General features: G+C 42.6%; 1 protein-coding gene across 1 annotated transcript in view; it reads right to left on the minus strand.

Annotated features, from left to right (window-relative positions):
- The window catches only part of Grin2a (glutamate ionotropic receptor NMDA type subunit 2A), a 412491-nt gene that overhangs the window by 20884 nt on the left and 372479 nt on the right, over positions 1-19128 (minus strand). Inside the window, exon 12 of the mRNA XM_021209495.2 lies at positions 18282-18469. Within this exon, the coding sequence (XP_021065154.1) occupies positions 18282-18469 (188 nt within the window). The remainder of the gene's footprint in view (positions 1-18281; positions 18470-19128) is intronic.

Raw genomic sequence — 19128 nt, forward strand, 5'->3', positions numbered from 1 at the left:
AATACAAATAGTAAAGATAAAAGAGATTGGGCAGGTCTATCAAACAAATAATGTACATGGTCAAAACTTCCCATCAGAGGGCAGGACTAGAGATACTTCTCTGAAGTAAGGCTGTGTGTGTGTGTGTGTGTGTGTGTGTGTGTGTGTACAGATGTATGTATGTGTAAATGTGTGTGAATATGTATGTATGTCTATGTGTATGTGTGTCTGTGTATGAACGTATGTGTATGTGTGTGCCTCTGTATGTATGCATATGTATATGTATGTGTGAAAATGTGTAAATGTATCTGTGTGTGTGTGTGTGTTTGTGTGTGTGTGTGTGTGTGTGCATGATGACAGGGCACAGAGGGTGACATCAGGCATCATTCCTCAGTCACTCTCCACCTTTTTAAAAATGAAAATAAAAGGTCTTTCCCTGAACCTGGCACTTGACAGGTTGGCTGGCCTGGCTGGTCCATAAGCAACTCTCCTGCTTGCCCTGCCACAGCACAGGATTATAAGTACACACATGTCATCGGGCCATACGGCTTCTGGGGTGAACATCAGATCCTCATGCTTGAACAGCAAGTACTTTGCCAACAGCCAGTCTTGAAGAAAACTTGCAGGAAGTCCATGAACTGTGGACCAGGCTTTCCTGGAACTCCTTAAGCCAGTCTGATTGCACGCTCACAGACAGTCAAGCTGGTATGACTTAAAAGGTGTATAAATATGAAACACAAATGAATTCACAGTAACATCTTGACATTGCACATTTTCTCCATCCAGTGTCCTCAAAAAATCTTATGACTCACTCTATGAGGCCACGAGGATTTTTAATATCGCAAAGGGGTCTTCGTGCTTTAAAAGATTGTAAGAAAAGAAATGATAGCAGCAATTTCATATTCCATATTTGCCAAGAAATATATCCTTTCTTTCAGCAAATAAAATGACCTCACTACTTTTCATTTCTGTTTTTATTGAGGTGTTGACAACAAGCTCCCTGAGGCTGTAAAATCCACAAGTAAAATGAGCCCCTTCCACTGTATCCGTATTCCTCACTTCCTAGGGCAGTGCAAGGAGCTTAAGCTAGACTCAAGGCTCCGTTATGGAGTGAAGTTGTGGAGAGAGTTGGGTGGGCAAGGAATGAGAGGGAAGGCAAAGGAGGGGACAGGAGGGCAGGGAAGAGAAAGAAGAGGAACGAGGGACTAAGGGAAACTAGAAAGGGCTAAGGACAGAAAAGAAGAACAGCCCCCTTGTGGGAGGATCAGGTTTGTTTTCAGTGCCATCCACAGTTAAAACAGAAGGAGGAATCTTTCTTAGTGTGCAGAGTGGTAAAGTCGTTGAAGAAGGCTAGAGTATGAACAGAGCTTTCATCTCCCTTTGATGGGGTTGTTCCTCTGGCTCGCTATCCCTCATCATGTCTAAAGAGCCAAATGAGGTCACACTACTGCTGCAGACAACTGATAGAGCAAGTGAAGACTAGGGAGTCACTAAATACAGATTCCAAATCAGTAAGTAAGGCAGACACAATGGTGGTGATCCCCTGTGCCCACCCCATTGATCTGAGGTTATGTCCTATAGACCAAGGTCAATGCTTGAAAAGAAATCTAGGTCTCCTGACTGTTGGCTAGGATCACATGACAACATTCAGCCATGTGCACACTATGGACTTCCAATGTACTGGGTCTACTTTGCCTCAACTGTAGGCAGTAAGTCACAGGAGGAGCTGCAGGCATTGCTGGTGGAAGTGTGACTGGCTGTATGTCGACAGAAACCTTGCAGGATGGATCTACCAGCACTTACTCTATGCATAGGATGACCATTGTACCATCAACATCACTCATCTGAGAATTCCGAAGCACATAAGTGAATGGTTCACTGGAAAATGTATAGGAATAGTCAAGGAAGAAAGGCTGCAAAGAGCTATTAGAAGTAACATCGAGAAGCACATGGAGGAAATTTTGTCCAATATACTACATACCAATGAAAAGCTGAAGAGTGATCTGAGGTGTAAAAGGTATGAAGGAGGAGCTGGAGCAGGGCTGAGTGGTGTGTCGACATCATCTAACATCACATTTGTATGTGAAATTACAGAAGAATGAGAAAAAATAAGAAAATCAAATTGAAAATCTTATGCACATTATTTGATCCTACCATTTATTTAAAGGCCAAAAATAGGCAAAGCTCACCCACAATTGTGGAGGAAAGTGAGGTTATTTTTCAGGGGAACGGGCCCCTAAGGAAGCTTTCTGGGTCTTGAACTGCATCTTAAATGGGAGGCAGTTGCACAACTGTACAAAAATGAACGAGGATTTGGGGCTTGTGCTATATGATGAATGCACATCATATTGCTCAACTGACCAAAAGGAAAGTGACAAAGTGTCACAGCCGAGGTATAAGGCAGTCTTATATTTGGGAAGTTAAGAGAAGGCAGTAAAGGAAGTATAGGAAAAGAGACATTCTAAGATAAAACAAGACTTCTTTCTTAATGTATGATTTCTTTACAAAGAGAGAGGAACCCTTCAAGGGTAAAGGGGGGAATATACTGTTTTATTAAACTCCATATTGTTAGAATTATTTTTTTTTTAAAATTTTTAATTTTTATCACTTAAACCAGAGGTCAGAAATCTTTTGTCTGAAAAAAGCCAACTGGTAAATGTGTGCAGCTTTCTGATAACACTGTCTGTACTGTTGAAGTTCCACTCTGTCCTGGTGTCACTGACTTCTAGGTGATGTGTGTGGCTGGGTGGCCATCTGTGGGTATTGCACCAGAGGGCACAGTCTCTTGAACATCGATTTAACAAAACATAGACAAATAGTTGGCCATGCAGAAAATAAGTGGCTATGGCGTGCTCATCGATAAATGGAACTCTCTCTGTCTCTGTCTCTGTCTCTGTCTCTGTCTCTGTCTCTGTCTCTGTCACACACACACACACACACACACACACACACACACACACACACACTATTAACAGGTAGTATCAGTCAGTCAAGAAAGAATCATGGAACATAGAAAACTTTGGTCTACATAGCTTATGATTTTCAGATCAGCTAGAGTACATACTAAAATCTTGCCTCAAAAATTTCACATATAAAAAAGGTAAATGGTAAAATAAACAGTTGATTCATATATATTTGCCCGAATGGAATTCAAAGTCAGGAAACCCAGAGTCAATATGTACAAACGATGCCTTGAGTCACTGTCAATAGTCACATGCATGAGAATATTAATATCCTTTGGGATAATAATATCACATTATATATAAGACATTTGTGGTCAATAACCCTTCTGGTTCAACATTTAAGAGTTCATTGTAAATAAGCTTTTTAAAAAATTGCATGAAAAATTTTCTCCATCATTATCATACAAATAATACATCAAAAATGTTAAACACCTGACAAATATGTGGTTGGGAAAAGGGAACTCAGCTGGGGTAGTAGGGCACAGTGCTATAGAAGAGAAAATGGGAAAACAGGGAGGCTTTAACTGGGGAGAGGAGAGATTAAAAACACTAAGGCTGTTTGAAAAAGCCACAAGGAAACACTGTATTTACTTACAAATAAATACATACTATATATGTAAATGTAGTTTGAATGGAGTTCTGCCATTTAGGGAGATAAATGCACCCTCACAAAGAGTCAAGAACTATCTAAAACAAACAAATATACAAACAAACAAACCAAGTTCCAGACCTGGAAAATCTCTCTAGGAGGATTGGTTGGGGTAGTTCAAAAGACTCCCCAAACTGGGCACAGTATTGCTGTTCCCCTTAGCTGCTTCCCACAACTTGAAGATCAGAACCTTTCGCTGAAGATGTGACAAATTTTGCACACAGGACTTGGAGGAACGGAGCTGTACCTGGCCTCCATCCTGAGGACTAGCCTGCATAGTACCTGGAGGTAGTATTCAAGTTGCCAAGAGAAAAAAGTAACCAATAGTCCTACCCTATAGACAAGCCTGTGAACCACAACAATGAGCAGCCCAGAACATATCTCCCAGGGCACAATAGTATCGCTTATGTCTGGGGATAACCAACAGCCATCTGATTGGACTTTAAGCCTGCTCAAATAGGAGAGAATTCAAGCTTGATACTGGAATGCCAGCAAACTACACATGGGTGGTAGTCTACCCACAGACAGACTCAAGAGAATGTCACTATCCTAAACCAGTCTAATTCTCAACTGCATTCTAAATCTCTATCTTTATATCCACAGATGAGCAGAGTTCTCATTCCTCATCAAAGAGGCTTTCTTTTAGAGCAATTGGCAACCATTACAGAAGCTACAGCTGATCAAAATGCAGAGAACAACTGACCTCGAAGTGCATGACCCCAGTTGATACATCAAAAGTTAACTTCTACACTATGGTCAGAGGACACCAGAGAAAGGAGGCAGAAAGACTGTAAGAGCCAGAGGGCTGGGGTACCTGGTATAAGATGGTGTCTTCTATATATGACAGGACAGCTACATCCATGCAATCTCAAAAATATGCTCACATGATTAAGGCATGCACAATGATATCACCAGTTGACATTTCAATGCAGGTGGGGGAAATCTCACAAGGTTCCTACCCTAGATAAAGTTTGTTTCCCACAATTAATGGTTCCTGAGAGTGGGAAAATTAGTCTCCAGGGATGAGATGCCTGATAAGATTATCTAAACCCAACAGTCATCTATAAGCACACACACACACACACACACACACACACACACCTATATATGAAGAAATACAGAAAGAAAAAAACAAAGAATAAACAGTAATGAACTTGAGAGGGAGTTGGGGAGACACAGAAGGAGTTTGAGGGAGAAGAGGACAGGGTAGAAACTGTGTGAATGCAGTGCTCATGTATACATTTTTCTATTTCTTTTTTTAGTCTAAATTTAAAAATAGCTCAAAAGGAAAGGAAACTATGGTAAGGATCTTGCTGAGTGGTGGAGCACTTGCTTAACAGGAGTGAGGCCCTGTGTTTAACCTCCAACACAGCAAAACAAACAAAACCAAGTCATGTTTCCTGGGTTAAGAATTAGTGTGTCATTTCACCAAGAATTAAAACAATTACTAACAGATGCTGTACACACATGACAAGGTTTAAAATCAGTGAAATATCTGAATGTGTATGTCACTAATAATCATTTAAACAAATGTACTCTATGTAACAGGACCCAGTCGGCATTACACAAGTTGGAAATAGTTGTGTGACACCAATCTGTCCATCTGTCTCTCATTGTCTCTTTATATAAAGGAGTTTTTATTTTATTTATATAATATTATTTTTTATTTATATAAAAAAGAGTTTCAAGGGTGTGGAGTTGAGGGATTGGAGTCCACTGTTTTCCAAACTGTCAGGCTTGGACGAGGCTGAGACACTACATTTGACTTACCAACGAGCCATTCGCTCTGTCTTATTTTCCTCTTCGATGCCTCTCCTGACTTTGCCTAGTTTAAGTGATTGGCTACTTGTCCGATTAGGCTTGATGCTGCTGACTTTCTTTGAATTCTGTTGTCTGTCAGACTGATAACAAATACCAAGATTATGAAAACCAAAGGTTCCCTTGGGAAAGTTGCAGGGGAACTCATATAGATGCAAACTCCAAGAGCTTCAGCACCGAGGGAGAGTCAATGACCCTCCTGGATATTTATGGATTTTTATTTGTTTCTTAAGTACTGTTACATTATTATCCCAAGTATGTCTTTAGTTAAAATTAGGAAGGAGGTAAACAAGATAATTTTCATGGTACCTTTCATGGTATCATCTGGTCACAGGCCAATATAGAAGCTATTAAGGCCTTTATTGCTAATCTATGCTCAGAATTGACACATCTCTCTGAAAGTACTGTGTTTCTGAATAAATACTTATCCCTGGGTACAGCTTTGGATCATAGGCAGGTCAAAGTGACTCAGTAACTAGAACATTAAAATGATCATTTATCAACACCCTCTTTGAGTAGATAGATAGATAGATAGATAGATAGATAGATAGATAGACAGATAGAACCAACACTACTCTTTATATTTAAGTGGGTTTGTGGGCATGTATATATCATCTATATTGACCATAAACAACAATGAGAGCTACACAAGACAATCAGGCTCAGTCACACTACTGTCCATCAATAATGGCCTTGGGTCACAATTCTTGTGTGGCTTCTAATAAAACCACATCCATACAGATCAGAAATCTGAGCAGTTATGGCCTCTCTCAAAATCTGCTCTACACCTGTCAATCAATGGCTTAATCTCTACCTGCATGTGGAGTTTCAGCCATGCCTATGCTATTGTTAACACCATTATTATAGCCAATAAAGGAAAGGAAAGTCTTCAATAGCAGTCAAGATTCCCATGCCTATTCTGATGCTTTCTGGATGAGAAAAGACAGCACTAAAGATGGATGTTTCCATCCATCCATGCTCTGCCCTCACCCTCCTACGTTGTTTGTTGTGGTTGCTATGATGCTTGGAGGGCCAATGATGTCATTGCTGATGCTCTCACTGTCACCAAGATCTCAGCATGCCAGTGGGGCCCCTTCAGAGTAGGAGGATGGAGAAGACACAAGGCCAAGATCTGGCATCTCAGCCACCAGCTGAGTGATCTGTTGCATTTGCCAATCAGAGAAGATTGCTTCAAATGTTCAAAACTGTTGTTCCAAAAAGTAACTCTTAAGTATTGTGCATTTGAGCCAACATAGAGAAAACGTAAAACAAAACAAAACAACAACAAAAGAAAACTTCAAAAGAGTGAAATTTAGATAGTTGAATCTAAAACAGTCTATTTGGACATACCAACACCCAAGGTCCATGCCACCCCCAGGGTTGAGGGTTGAACCCAGGGTCTCATACATGCTAGATAAGCACTCGACCTCTAAACTATATCCCTAGTCTCCTTTTGAGTTTTATTTTTGAGACAGTGTCTCTATAGATTACCCAAGCTGACTTTGCATATACTCTGCAACCTCAACAATCCTTGAAATGTGTGATGCCCTCTCCTGAGTAGCTGGGATTACAGACCTACACCACCATGTCTGGCTTCAAAGCATCTTTATAAGTAAAGGCAACAGAGCAGGAATGTTTAACCGGCATTATAGCCATCACCGAGGTTCAAAGCTGCTGGTGTGCTTCACGGGATGAATAACTGGAAGGGAGCATGAACGAGTGACTGGACGAACAGTGTGTAAACACAAAAGGAGTGTCTGCCAATGGCATTTAGAACTTGCTAACTTAATTCGAAAGTTCATGATTTACACAGTTCAGCCAAAACTGTGATTCCAGCCTTTGAAGTCTCGATTTGATTAAAACACATTCAGCGAGCAACAATAACATTCTAGAATGCTGGGGATTATGCATTGCCGAGGATCTCTGCGGGGAACAAGCAATTCCCGAAATCGAAATGGGCCTTTTGAACCTGGAAGAGGCAGCTCTGCGTGCCTGTATCGTGGCCGAACATCTGACTTCTCTTAATTACATTCTGTCCTTGCTTCATTCCTTCTCATCTCTTGCTTCTGGGGCCTGAGCTCTCCCAAAACTGCCAGGCTTGAATGATCTTAAAAATTAGACTGGGTCTATTTCTAGGGTGCTGGGGTCTGAAGCAGGGAACAAGCCTCCTCTACGATGAAAAAACAGAATAGGAACACAGGTCCCTTTCTCAAACACAGCCTCTCCTGCTGCTATGTTAGTCCCTAGAACACCTGCCACTCCATGAGTGCAAAAGGGAAGTAGATTGAGCCTGGGGTCTAACTCTTCTGTGTTCAAATTATGCTCTCAACCACTTCCAGGCAAAACAACTTGCCTTCTAAGATATGAGAGGCCTGTGGGGGTTATAGTAGATATATATCACAAGACAGTTAAAACTGAGACCCTAGGAGGCTTTCTCAAAGGAGCCACCCTCAGATCTGCTGGTAAAAGTGGATAGTTTGAAACACCTTATTTAACCTGCTTGTTACTCCATTGTGAGGACTCAGCAGGCTGGCGCATATAAGGCTTAGATGAGTGTGTGGCACACAGTGATACCTCCGTGACTGTTAGTTACTATGAATCCACTAGATACTAAGGATCACAGTAACAGGTAAGCCCCTTCAGTGCGGAGAAGAGGTGCTCACATTCTCTGCACCTCCTGCCCTTCAGTCCTGACTCCATCCTTTTGCACATACATATCTCTTTAAATAGGCTGTGGTGTGGGTTGCTACTGAGTCATCCGAAGACATGGGAACCTGTGTCAGGAAGGACTACTGGCAGGGGAACTCAGTGGGACACAGATCACATCTCACAGGCAAGAGTGCCCAAGGTCTACATAGGGAGCCAGGATGGGGTTGGGAATCCACACAGCTATTGCTCATTTGGTCAAAGCAAGCCTAGACTACAAATGACATAAAATAGCCATTCAGCAAACCTTTCTCCAGACCCTCCTCTCTGCTGCTCTCTCTCCTTGTTCTGTCTTCTCCTTTCCATCTCATTTTCTATTCCTTTCCCCTGCCCACTCTCTTCTGACCTCACAGTCTCCCTCCCCTCCTTTCTTTTCCCCATCATGAACCCGTGCTTTCTCCCCTACCCACTCATCTGGGCCCTGTTTGTCCTCTTTCGGACCTCCCTTTAGCAGTTCTGAGTTTTCTATAGTTTCTGATCATCTCAGCCTCCCGTTTCCTGGGCTCTCTGGTAAGTCACTTTAGTATGGAGAAGAGGCTCTAGCATCCTCGGCACTGTCTCACCCTCTGTCCATCACTCCGTGCTTCCTTTGCACATAGCTTTAAGTGGGATGAGGCTCTAGATAACCCAGGCCAGGATGCATGAAATTTCATCTCCAAAAGCCTAAAGAATAAATCTGTAGGGTCTGGAGTTTCCATTGAAGTGTCCCGGTCTCGTTCCTGTAGTGTGAGGACTACTGCAGCTAAGACCTAACGCACAGATGGACTTATCATTCAATACATCTCCATTTTATAAAGTGGCAGGACTTGGCCACAGACGCTTCCTAACCCGATCAGAGCCCAGAAGAAGCACAAGTTCCAGCATTATGTTCTGATTGTACCAATCAAAGTCTCCCTGCCTCTCTCATCTAAGGCTCCTAATGAACGAGATTGCGTGGGTTCTATGACCCAGAACCCAGCCTTGATCTTGTGAACACAGAAGGACACACAAGTCCTGACTTACATAGCTACCAGTTAGGTTGGAACTGTCAAATCCCTGTCCAAAGTAGAGAATTTGGAAAGTAAGTCTTGGTTGATACAACGTACGAGACGCACACATATGTGCCTGTACACACGCAGGAATTATGAAGGAAACATGCGTGCATCTTTACTCTTAGGGACTGCAGGGATGAATTCAGCAGAGAATATAGTGGGAGTTAGACCCACTTTAGCAGAAAGTCTGTCTGAACTGAAACTGTGGATATCACTCCCAGTTATCACTCCGAGGATGCCACCATCAGTGAACAGAACTGCATGTCAGAGAGACAAGAACAGAAATGGAAGGGAGATTAATAGGATTGATATATAATAGTGAAAGAGGAAGAAAGGGACAGGAGAAGGTAGGCTCCTGTGTGTGCTTGAAGGCTCAGTGTGGGCCTGCCTGTCGCCCCCATTAGTGACACCTTGCCTGAGAAGAGCCAGATGGGCCCTCTGTCCGCATGCCTCTTCCATCTGTTCCCACTATGCTGTGGGGCAGGAAGGGGCTGAAGAACAACACGATGCTTTCTACTGCTGGTTTTAGGATTCTAACTGGGTTGCTGGCTGTCTCAAACTGCGATGCCAAACGTGCTCCTTGCTTGTGTCACAGACATCAACTCTTCCTCCAAAGTAACAAGGCCAGGGATCGATACATGGCTTTTCCCCTCTGTGTTTTGTTTGGCCTACAAGGCAGGAAATTCTCCTTTTAGTCTAAAATCTTCCACTCCATCACATAATGTCCCATGAAGTCACACCGTGCCTTTCTTGGCTTCAGGGCCCCAGGCATGACAATAATTGACAAGCCATTTCAGTTCTAAAAGCCAGGGAATTCTTTGACTTGCTAATTCTGTGCATCAAGAGAATCGTATTGAAAGGATGAAATAAACCAGGGATATTTGACATCATTGTGCACAGATTAAACAAAGGAAGAGTGTTCCTCTCTTACAGTGAATGTAGAAGTTCCAGAAGATTGTGACATTGGACCATGGTTTATGATTAGTTCCCCATATCTCTCCCATTACAAATACTGGTTATGTCTGAATAAAAGATTTTCTTAAGCTTAGGTGCTTGAAACTTGGCCCCTGGCTACTGGCCTCATGGTATGTACTCGTAGATCCTTTAGGAGGTAAGGCCTAGGTAAAGGAAGTAGGCTAGTTTAACATTTCAGAATTTTAAAACAAATCTGATTTAAAGATAAGAAAGTGGGGACTCTGAGACATTAGTTTGCTCACAGTTGCATGGCTCAGAGAGTTTCAGCCAAGTTCAGTATCTGCCTTCAGTTTTTTTCTGCTTCCCAGGAGACTAAGATGAGAACAAGCTGCCTCACTTCATGGAGCTGCCTACCACCAAGCTGCCCTACCCTGACAGACCGTCTCTTCTCAAACCATAAGCCAAAATAAAAGTCTTCTGGGGCTGGAGAGATGGCTCAGCATTTAAGAGCACTGACTATTCTTCCAAGGGTCCTGAGTTCAAATCCCAGCAACCACATGGTGGCTTACAACCATCCGTAATGACATCTGATGCCCTCTACTGGTGTGTCTGAAGACAGCTACAGTGTACTTACATATAAATAATAAATAAATATTTTTTTTAAAAAGTCTTTCTTCCATGACTTAGTTTGTTGTCAGATATTGGTCGTAAGAACTATGAATAATATGGGCATCTAATTTCTTTCCTTGATAAAAGAACATTGATCAGAAAAGATAAGCACACATCTGCCATACCACCAATTCACTGAATGGAGTTAAATTAAGCACATGATGTGCAGAGGTCATCTGTGAGTTTAGAAGGAGGAAAGGAAGCATAAAAAACATGGGCATAAAAGTTTTCTACCCTCAAGGGACTCAGAATCAGATGTCTTCAGGGGGTCAGAGAACACAAAGAGGTTCTGGATAAGAACACATCAAGTATACACCAGGAATCACATTCGTTTTTCTGAGATCATCCTGTGTGCATGAATGCATGTGTGCGAGTTATGGATGTACGTGTGAGTGTGTGTGCATCTGTAGGTGTGCGTGCATAAGTACATGAGCATGCATGCATGCATGCATGTGTATACATGTCACAAGAGCCACTGATGCCCCTATGTCTAGCCTTCACCCCAGCACTTACAAGCATTTTCTGTGGATGATGCGTTATAGCCCAGGACCTCATGTTTGCACCACAGGTGCTCTTACCACTGCCTCACATCCCCACCCCTACTTCTTAAAGTGTAGGCATTTATTGCTAGAGTGCTTTGGCTGTCTCCATGGATTCTAGTCAGTGTTTTTTGTCTTAAATGAAGGGACTTAACAATTGTCCTTTCAAACATGGTTGTTGATGTATTGATTGAATTAGTTTATACTTATTTTAACTTTTAACCTTTTAAGCAACTCTGATGTAAAGATGAAAAAATAGGAAATAAAAAGTTAATTTATTCAGGTTCCAGGGCTGGTAAATTATGGAGACTTCATCTCCTATCTTTTGTTTTGTAAGCAAAGCACTGCCAAGTCCCACAGGATGCTGTGAGCTTGGAGCTCAGCAAGTGGAAAGAAGAGGTACCTGACTCTACGGGAGTCTTTAGGGAGTAGAAGGTGAAGGATGGGCTGCATCAAATCTAGAAACAGGGCTAGAAGAGGGTAAAAGGAATTCCATCTACCGATGCCGCATCAAGAACCTATGCTTGCCTAATATTCCCAATGACAGTATTTCAGATGCATCAGGAGTGATGGGGTGTGGAGGATGGATATTCAGGGGCTGCCTTAGCACATGTACCCATGCTCTTCTCAGCCAGCTAAAGCAACAGCCTGCAAAGACCTTGTGTGTATTCCTCAGAGTGGAGGCATGTGTGGTCATTACCAGCCACACTGCAGGGTGGCCAGCTCCACCCAAGGAAATTAAGCTTGGAAGTTGGATGGGGGCAGTGTGGAGGATATTAGCAACTCATCCGGTGGCCCACAGCAATTTATGAAAATCCTAATTAGCTACAAAAAGAACATCTTCAGTTGCAGGAACACTCTGCACTCCAGCTGGCAGCAGGGAGTCCCTTGATGTCAAAAGCATCACCCCTATGCCCTTCAAAGGAAGAATATCAGCAAACTGGAGAAAGGCTGTCTGCCCTGCCCTGAACCACTCACAAAGTGGTCTTTGCAGTCTACTCCCCTCTACTGTTCCTCACTTCGAAATTTGTGAGCATCCATATGCTGGGTTAGTGTTCCCCAAAACTCTATGGCTATATTGCAGTAGGGCTTCTTGTTAATATAGAATATGGCTGTGGTCTCCTAAATTCATATACAATATGGATGAACCTTTAAAACAATTACCACAGAGCTGCCAAATGAAAGTCGAGGAATTCAGAGCATCCATCTAACTGATAATTGAACTTAGATCCTCTATAAGAGCAGCATTAGCCACTGAGCAATCTCTCCAGTCTGGACAAGGTGTTTTAAAGAAAATAGATCATGATGAGACAAATAAATTTGGTTGAGTTTTTACAACTATAAATATCTACACAAGTTGTTGCCCAGAGCATCACTACTTGGGAGATGATTAAAAATGCTGAATCTTCGGCCTTCTCAAATGGAATCTGCTTTAAATGAGACTTCTGGATGATCCTTTTTCAGTGAAGCATGAGCCTCATTATTCTATACTGCCAAGACCTAGACAAGATCCACTCCAGAGCTTTCTAGAGTTATTAGTCTACATATGATGTACTTGGCATGATGCTGGATCATTCACTAGATCCTAGAGACTAGGGGCTCTGATAGCAGCTGTCTTCTATGTTCTGAGCACCATTTGCTTTTAAACAATACATATTCTCATTCCCTTGATGCCCATTTTCTCCTTGGTTATGCTGAGAGTCAGTGTGTTCCTGCTGTGCTGCACTCTAAGCCCAGCTTTCTGACTCTGCCTCAGACTTTGAGGTTGCAAATGTGTGTCATTGGGTCTGACCTCTTAAGGTATTTACACTGGCCTGGGTATACCCTGGGGTTTTGACCTCAATACTATTCCTTTGTCCCTCCAAATCCCAGAATTATGATGAAAATCACAAACCTCGTGATCTGCATAAACACTAAGAGGTCTCCCGTTCAACTACACTTTGAAGCTAGAAACACCATTCTTCATGTGCCCTGGCTGTCATGTGCCCTCAGTGAACCTTGGTGCTCAATTACATCATCTTTCAGGAATTTACTATGCACCACAGAAACTTACTGGATGCTAGGTCAATACTGAGGCTCTCTGAACTCTGGTCTCTTCTACCCTTTCTCTAAGATCTCACTGCTCTATGTTCCTTTATGAATTATTCTTCCCACACATTCTCATTAAAATATAGTGTTTCATAGGTGTTGGATGAATCTTTTATGCATCTACAATATCTAATGAAAGTGCATGTGTGTATAGTCTACATATTTTACAAAACATTCATAGATGGATTAGTATAAATATGTTTCTATTATAAATTTACATATTTAAAATTTATACATAGTCACCACCTGCGAGTGCTTTGAAGAAAATAAGACAAGACAATTATACCCGTGTCTTGGATCAGCAGGGGTTTTCCTCCATAAGCATTCAGTATTGGTACTGATGGGTCCAAGGGTAACTGTGAGCTTTTTGACATAGGAACTAAAGACCCCACGGTGCATCCCATTGTCCCAAAGGGGACACAGAAAGACAAGAGAAGGAAAGGAAGGTCCTGTTGGTGTTTTGTGCATCTCTAGACATAGAAGAATAGCCATTTTCCTAGGAAGGTGGCTAGTAGATTTTACATCATCCTCTTATAACCAAACACTTCATTCAGAGGTTATATTTACACAGCCCGTTAGGAAATTTTTTTATACTTTTGACACTCATTAGACTCATAATCGTCCACTGGAACTACTCTATAACAAGAGATAAACACTCCATTCTAAAGGATGAATAATAATTAGGTACTGCTTGGCACTGTGCTCTTTGCAGGTCTAATTTTAGAGCATAATTAATCCTGCTGAAACTGCATAAGATAAGTGAAATATTTATGCAGCTGTGCTAATTCATGTATTTACTCCTAGAGAGACATTCAGAATTGGACATGGCTTTCCGGGAAGATTATCTTAAGATGCCCCCCGGAGCAACGTCATTTTCTCTCCTATGTCATTGCTTCCAGATGGCCTCTGAGGATGAAGCTGAAGGGACACATTTCCAGACTCCAGCAGTGTGGCTGAGATAGCAATGAGCCAGGATGTAAAATATCTGTAAGAACCCGATGCTCTATACGTAAGCACCTTGAAATGCTGCAGAGAATATGGCTCACATTCAGCATTACAAGGTTGTTCCTGGGATGACATGACTGATATGGCTAGTGTATCACTGACTTAGCTGCATGAAGATCATACATGGATGATGATGGTGGATGAGGGAAAGGGGGATGTTGAGAAGGAGAAGGATGATGAGAAAAGCTGACGATTCCATGATGCTGGTGCTTCTGACTCTAATTATGGGGGTAGTGGTAATGGTGGTGACAATGGTAACAACGATGGAGGTGATGGCGATGGTTATTACTTGGATGCTGATGTTGTTGATGGTGGTATTGGTGGTGGTGATAATAATGAGAATGAAGGGGTCGGTGATCATGATGCCAGTGCTGATACAATTAGAATTGTGACAGTGATGGTGGTAATGGTGATGGTGATGATGCTATGTTGCTGTTGAAGAAGATGGTAATGTGAATAATGGTGATGACAGTGCTTTTGCTGAAGGTAGTGATGGTGAAAATGATAAACAAGGATATTCAGCTCAGCATATTTGTGACTGATGATTATTATAAAGATGGTAATGATGGTTATTATAATGCTGATAGAGAGGAGGGAGGTGGCACCTTACATTTTGGAGCCATCATTATACTGCAGGTTCTGTGCTAAGCTCTTTCCATGTGTCCTTCCATTTCATTTTCCATCCTTACCATGCAAATACACCTGGACCTATACACAAATGAGTAAAGGAGACCAAGACAGGTGGTGTCACAGAAGTGTAAGAAGAGCACACACAGTTAGTTCAGATGTGCACCGAATCAATTTTTCCTGGGGGCGCCTATTAAAATCAAGTGTCCAGTCAATCAATGTTGCCAGACAACTTAGAAAAATAAAAAGAATGGGAGTTTTGCCTAACTGACTCCATTCTAGATAAAATTCCCTACAGTAGAGATACCACATCAGTTATTGGCAAGGGGCACCGCAAGCCCCCTGAACCTTGGATTCCATCTTTGTAGAATAGAAATGAGCAGGTGAATCTGAAAATCAACTATAGAGTACATGTAGCGCACTGACCATGCTGACTGACATGCCCTGTTTGCTGAAGATGTCAGCGGCTTCATAACAGATGCTACAAGCGTGGCAACGGTGAACAGGGCTAGGGCTAAAGCTTGCTCATTTGACAGATACCTACCACATTTCAGCACTCCCTGTCAAGTGGAATAGACCCTGACACCAAGCGTTCATTCATATGTGTGTTTATGCACTCAAACCATCATCCACCAACTGCTCATTATGCCCGTGGCTCTCTGAGGTTTGTGCTAGAAGCAAAGACTCATTTTCTGTCTAGATCAGCCTGTGAAGGGGAGTAAAAACCTGCCACCAAATCCCAGTCTTCATGGTGCTCATTCCCCTTGTCCCTTCTCCTCCCATAAAAGAATATCTGCTCGATATGTTAGGTTTGGGGTTTGCTGCCTGACTTGATTTGGGGAGGGGGGAGAATATTAGAAGAAAACCATAGGACCAAGCAGAAGGTTCGCATGTTAATGTACAGCTAAGTGCTTCATTGTGCATCTGAAAAGACCTTCTTCCAGGTCACTCACAACAGACTGCCTAAGACCCATAGTGAGCACGTATGTAGCAGAGGTTGCACACATGACTCACTGATCTGTGGCAGGAATCATCCAGGCCTGAAGCCAGACTTGTCCACTCCATTTGTACCCCAATCAGAAGAGTAGAGGCCCACTGCTCTATGCCTCTGGGCTTTCACAGCAACAGCTGACCAATATAGCCACAAATCACAGCTATACAGCACAGAACATGACCGGTGATCCGAGGAAGAAACAAATGCCCCACAGGGGATCCTGAGCCTCGATGTCCTTATCTGAGAGGTAACTATAGAACCCATCTAGAATGTTTGATGGCACTGTAAAAACTAAGGATTTAATTCTATGAGCTGGGAAAGAAGGAAAGCTACGGAGGAATTCTAAACTTCATTCAAATCCACACCGACCTGTCATAACCTTTGCTCATTTCAATATCAGCTCCGGCTACAGTGGTTGCTATATTTTACCCTCTCAGATGTACACAGCATAGCTCAAGTCTGCAATGCTTCTGATGATAGCCTCGATCCATTTCGAGTGAGGCTGTCTTATGCCCTTCATTTTGTGTGTCAGGCCGAGCAATTCCTGACACTAGCCTGGTCTCTGTGTTGATGTTCTACCTACTGTCTTTGTGTTAGTGCCCCACCCAAAACTACTGCTCACAGGGTGGGACTTTAAAAGGCATGCTAAGGGATGGGGTGAGATCGATTACCAGCTGCTGTGGTTTGGATGTGAAATAAGTTAAATGCACACAGTAGCTTCATGTAGTTGAACCCTGGGTCCCCATCCAGTAGCACTGTTTGGGAAGGTTGTGGATCTTCAAGGAGGTGGAACTTGGCTACATGAAGTGGATCACTAGAGCAAGTCTGGAGGTTTTATAGCCAAGCCCCACTTGTAATTCACTCTCTGCTTCCTCTGTGTAGCGGCAATATGGTTGTCCTCACAATCCCAGCATGAAGGGCCTTAGCTTCTTGTAGTTTGGTATTTCATCACAGCAGTGGGAAAAGTCACTAAGTTACAAAGTGGAGAAGGGCGGACAGGGGGAAAGACAATACCATCTCAAGCAGCCTGTTTTACAGTGCGGGTCACACACATTAGACTGGAAATCCTGTGTGAGGAGGAACTGTAGTTAGTCTGCATGTTGGGCAGTAAAGGAGGGGAATGTTTGTGGAAATCAGACATTCTTCCTTTCTAGAGACTTCCTCTTATCTCCACAAGATATTGAGAATTACCATGTTAGTGGAGACTGATTTGCCCTCGATGCTGACAGGTCCAGAGAAGACTTCCTTTAGTCCAAAACCCTTGAGGAATGCTTCTTCTACAATTTGCAATTTAGGGACCACACTGGGACTTAGATTCTCGGTTGGTTCATTCTAACAGTTAACTTGACACAACCTAGAATCACCAATAAAGTGAGTTTCAACTGAAGAATTGTCTTGATCATGCTGTCCTGTGGGCATGCCTGTGTGGAGTTGTTGTGTTTGTTAATTAATGCAGGAAAACTCCCCTGAAATGTGACTACTACTATTTCATGAATACAGTCCTGAGCTGTGTAAAAGGGAGACACCTTGCTGGAATAGAAGCAACCAGCAAGCCAGGATGGGCTATCTTCTCTTTGCTCCTGTAGGACGGAGCTAGCTCCTTCAGTTACTGTTTGGTTTCCACAATGATGAACTGTGATGTGAAAATTGTAGGCCAAAGAAGCCCCTTCTTCCTTTATTTTGGTCATGATGTTTTATCACAGAAACAAGAATGAAGTTAGAGTGTTATAGCTTTGAACTTAAATGCCCCAAACCCCAAACTCTTACGCTGGATGCCTGGATCCTGATGCAGCTCATCAACCCATTTACAAATTCGTAAGTCAGTGGGCTACTGGAAGATGATGGAAATTTTAGGACGTGAGGCCTGCTGGAAGAAGTGGGTCACTGGAGACACACCCTTGAAGGCTGCACATTGTCCTAACCCTCATTGCCACATCTTAGTCATCACAGGCTCAGTAGCTGCCCTCCACCATCAGCTTTCCCCACAGTGCTGTGCTCTACCACTGGCCTGAAAGCAACTGGATCACAGAGGGAAACCACAAGACAAAATAACCTTTTCCTCCTTTAAGTTGCTTATCCTGGGTTTCTTTGTCATAGCGATGAAAAGCTGACTCACACAACAATGCAGTTATATAATGCTACCAGCAAATGTTCTGAACGTAGTCTACCTTTGGGGGGGGGTGTCACACACACAATTCTGCATTCTAAAGTACAAGAGGAACGGCCTGGATATTTTAAGGAACCTATTGACATCCTTCATCCTGAGGCTTACCTTGTCAACTACAAGGACTTACTTACCATCACCAACAAACTGGAGCAGAGCGAGGTCAATCTGCCTCTTCCAGGGCGAGCCCTTCTGCAGAGCAATTCCATAGCCTGTGGTGGCAAAGATGTACCCGCTCCCAATGGTCACCAGTTTGCAGCCTTCATCCCTCCCGGCCTTGTAGTTCAAGACAGCTGCGTCATAGATGAAAGCGTCCAACTTCCTGAAATGACAAGGACACCAGGGAGTCATGGGGTGGCCAGGTGCCATTTCAGGGACCTGCTCTCCCGGGCAGCTCCAGCACCCCACACAGTGGAGATGGTGACTCATGGTTGCTCCAGACCCTTGTCATAAAAGGATCTATTTTTAATGAAGAGATAAAAGCCAGAACCTTTCCTTTCCAACTTACAAGAGGCAGCTAAATTAAGACACGAAAACTCCATATCCCCAAGTGAGTAAACAGGCAGATTTTTGTTTGCTAAGTGTTTGTCCTTAACACCTCCCAGCAGTGGGGATGTGGTGGCCTGTTTAAAAGGCTTGCCTCAGAACACCACGAGCCATTAAAGGACAGTAGAGCCTGGTAGTAGCATGCAAGAAGCAAAAAGGAATTAATCAGGAATAATGCCTTTTTATTTTAAATACTTACATAAATACACTTGCTGTTTATGTTACAAAATCATTACACAGTAACATTTTAAAACTCAAACAATATAGAAAGGTATTAAAATATGATTAAAATTCAAATTACGTAAGTGATTAAATAAGTTATAAATTCTATAACCCATAATCTGTAACTAGGATGTTATGATATGACCTCTATGAGCATACTGATGGATAGTCTTCTGAGGCTTGTATGCAGACACACACACACACACACACACA

Source organism: Mus pahari, chromosome 12 (genome assembly GCF_900095145.1).
Source record: "Mus pahari chromosome 12, PAHARI_EIJ_v1.1, whole genome shotgun sequence".
In the NCBI taxonomy this organism is placed as follows: Eukaryota; Metazoa; Chordata; class Mammalia; order Rodentia; family Muridae; genus Mus; species Mus pahari.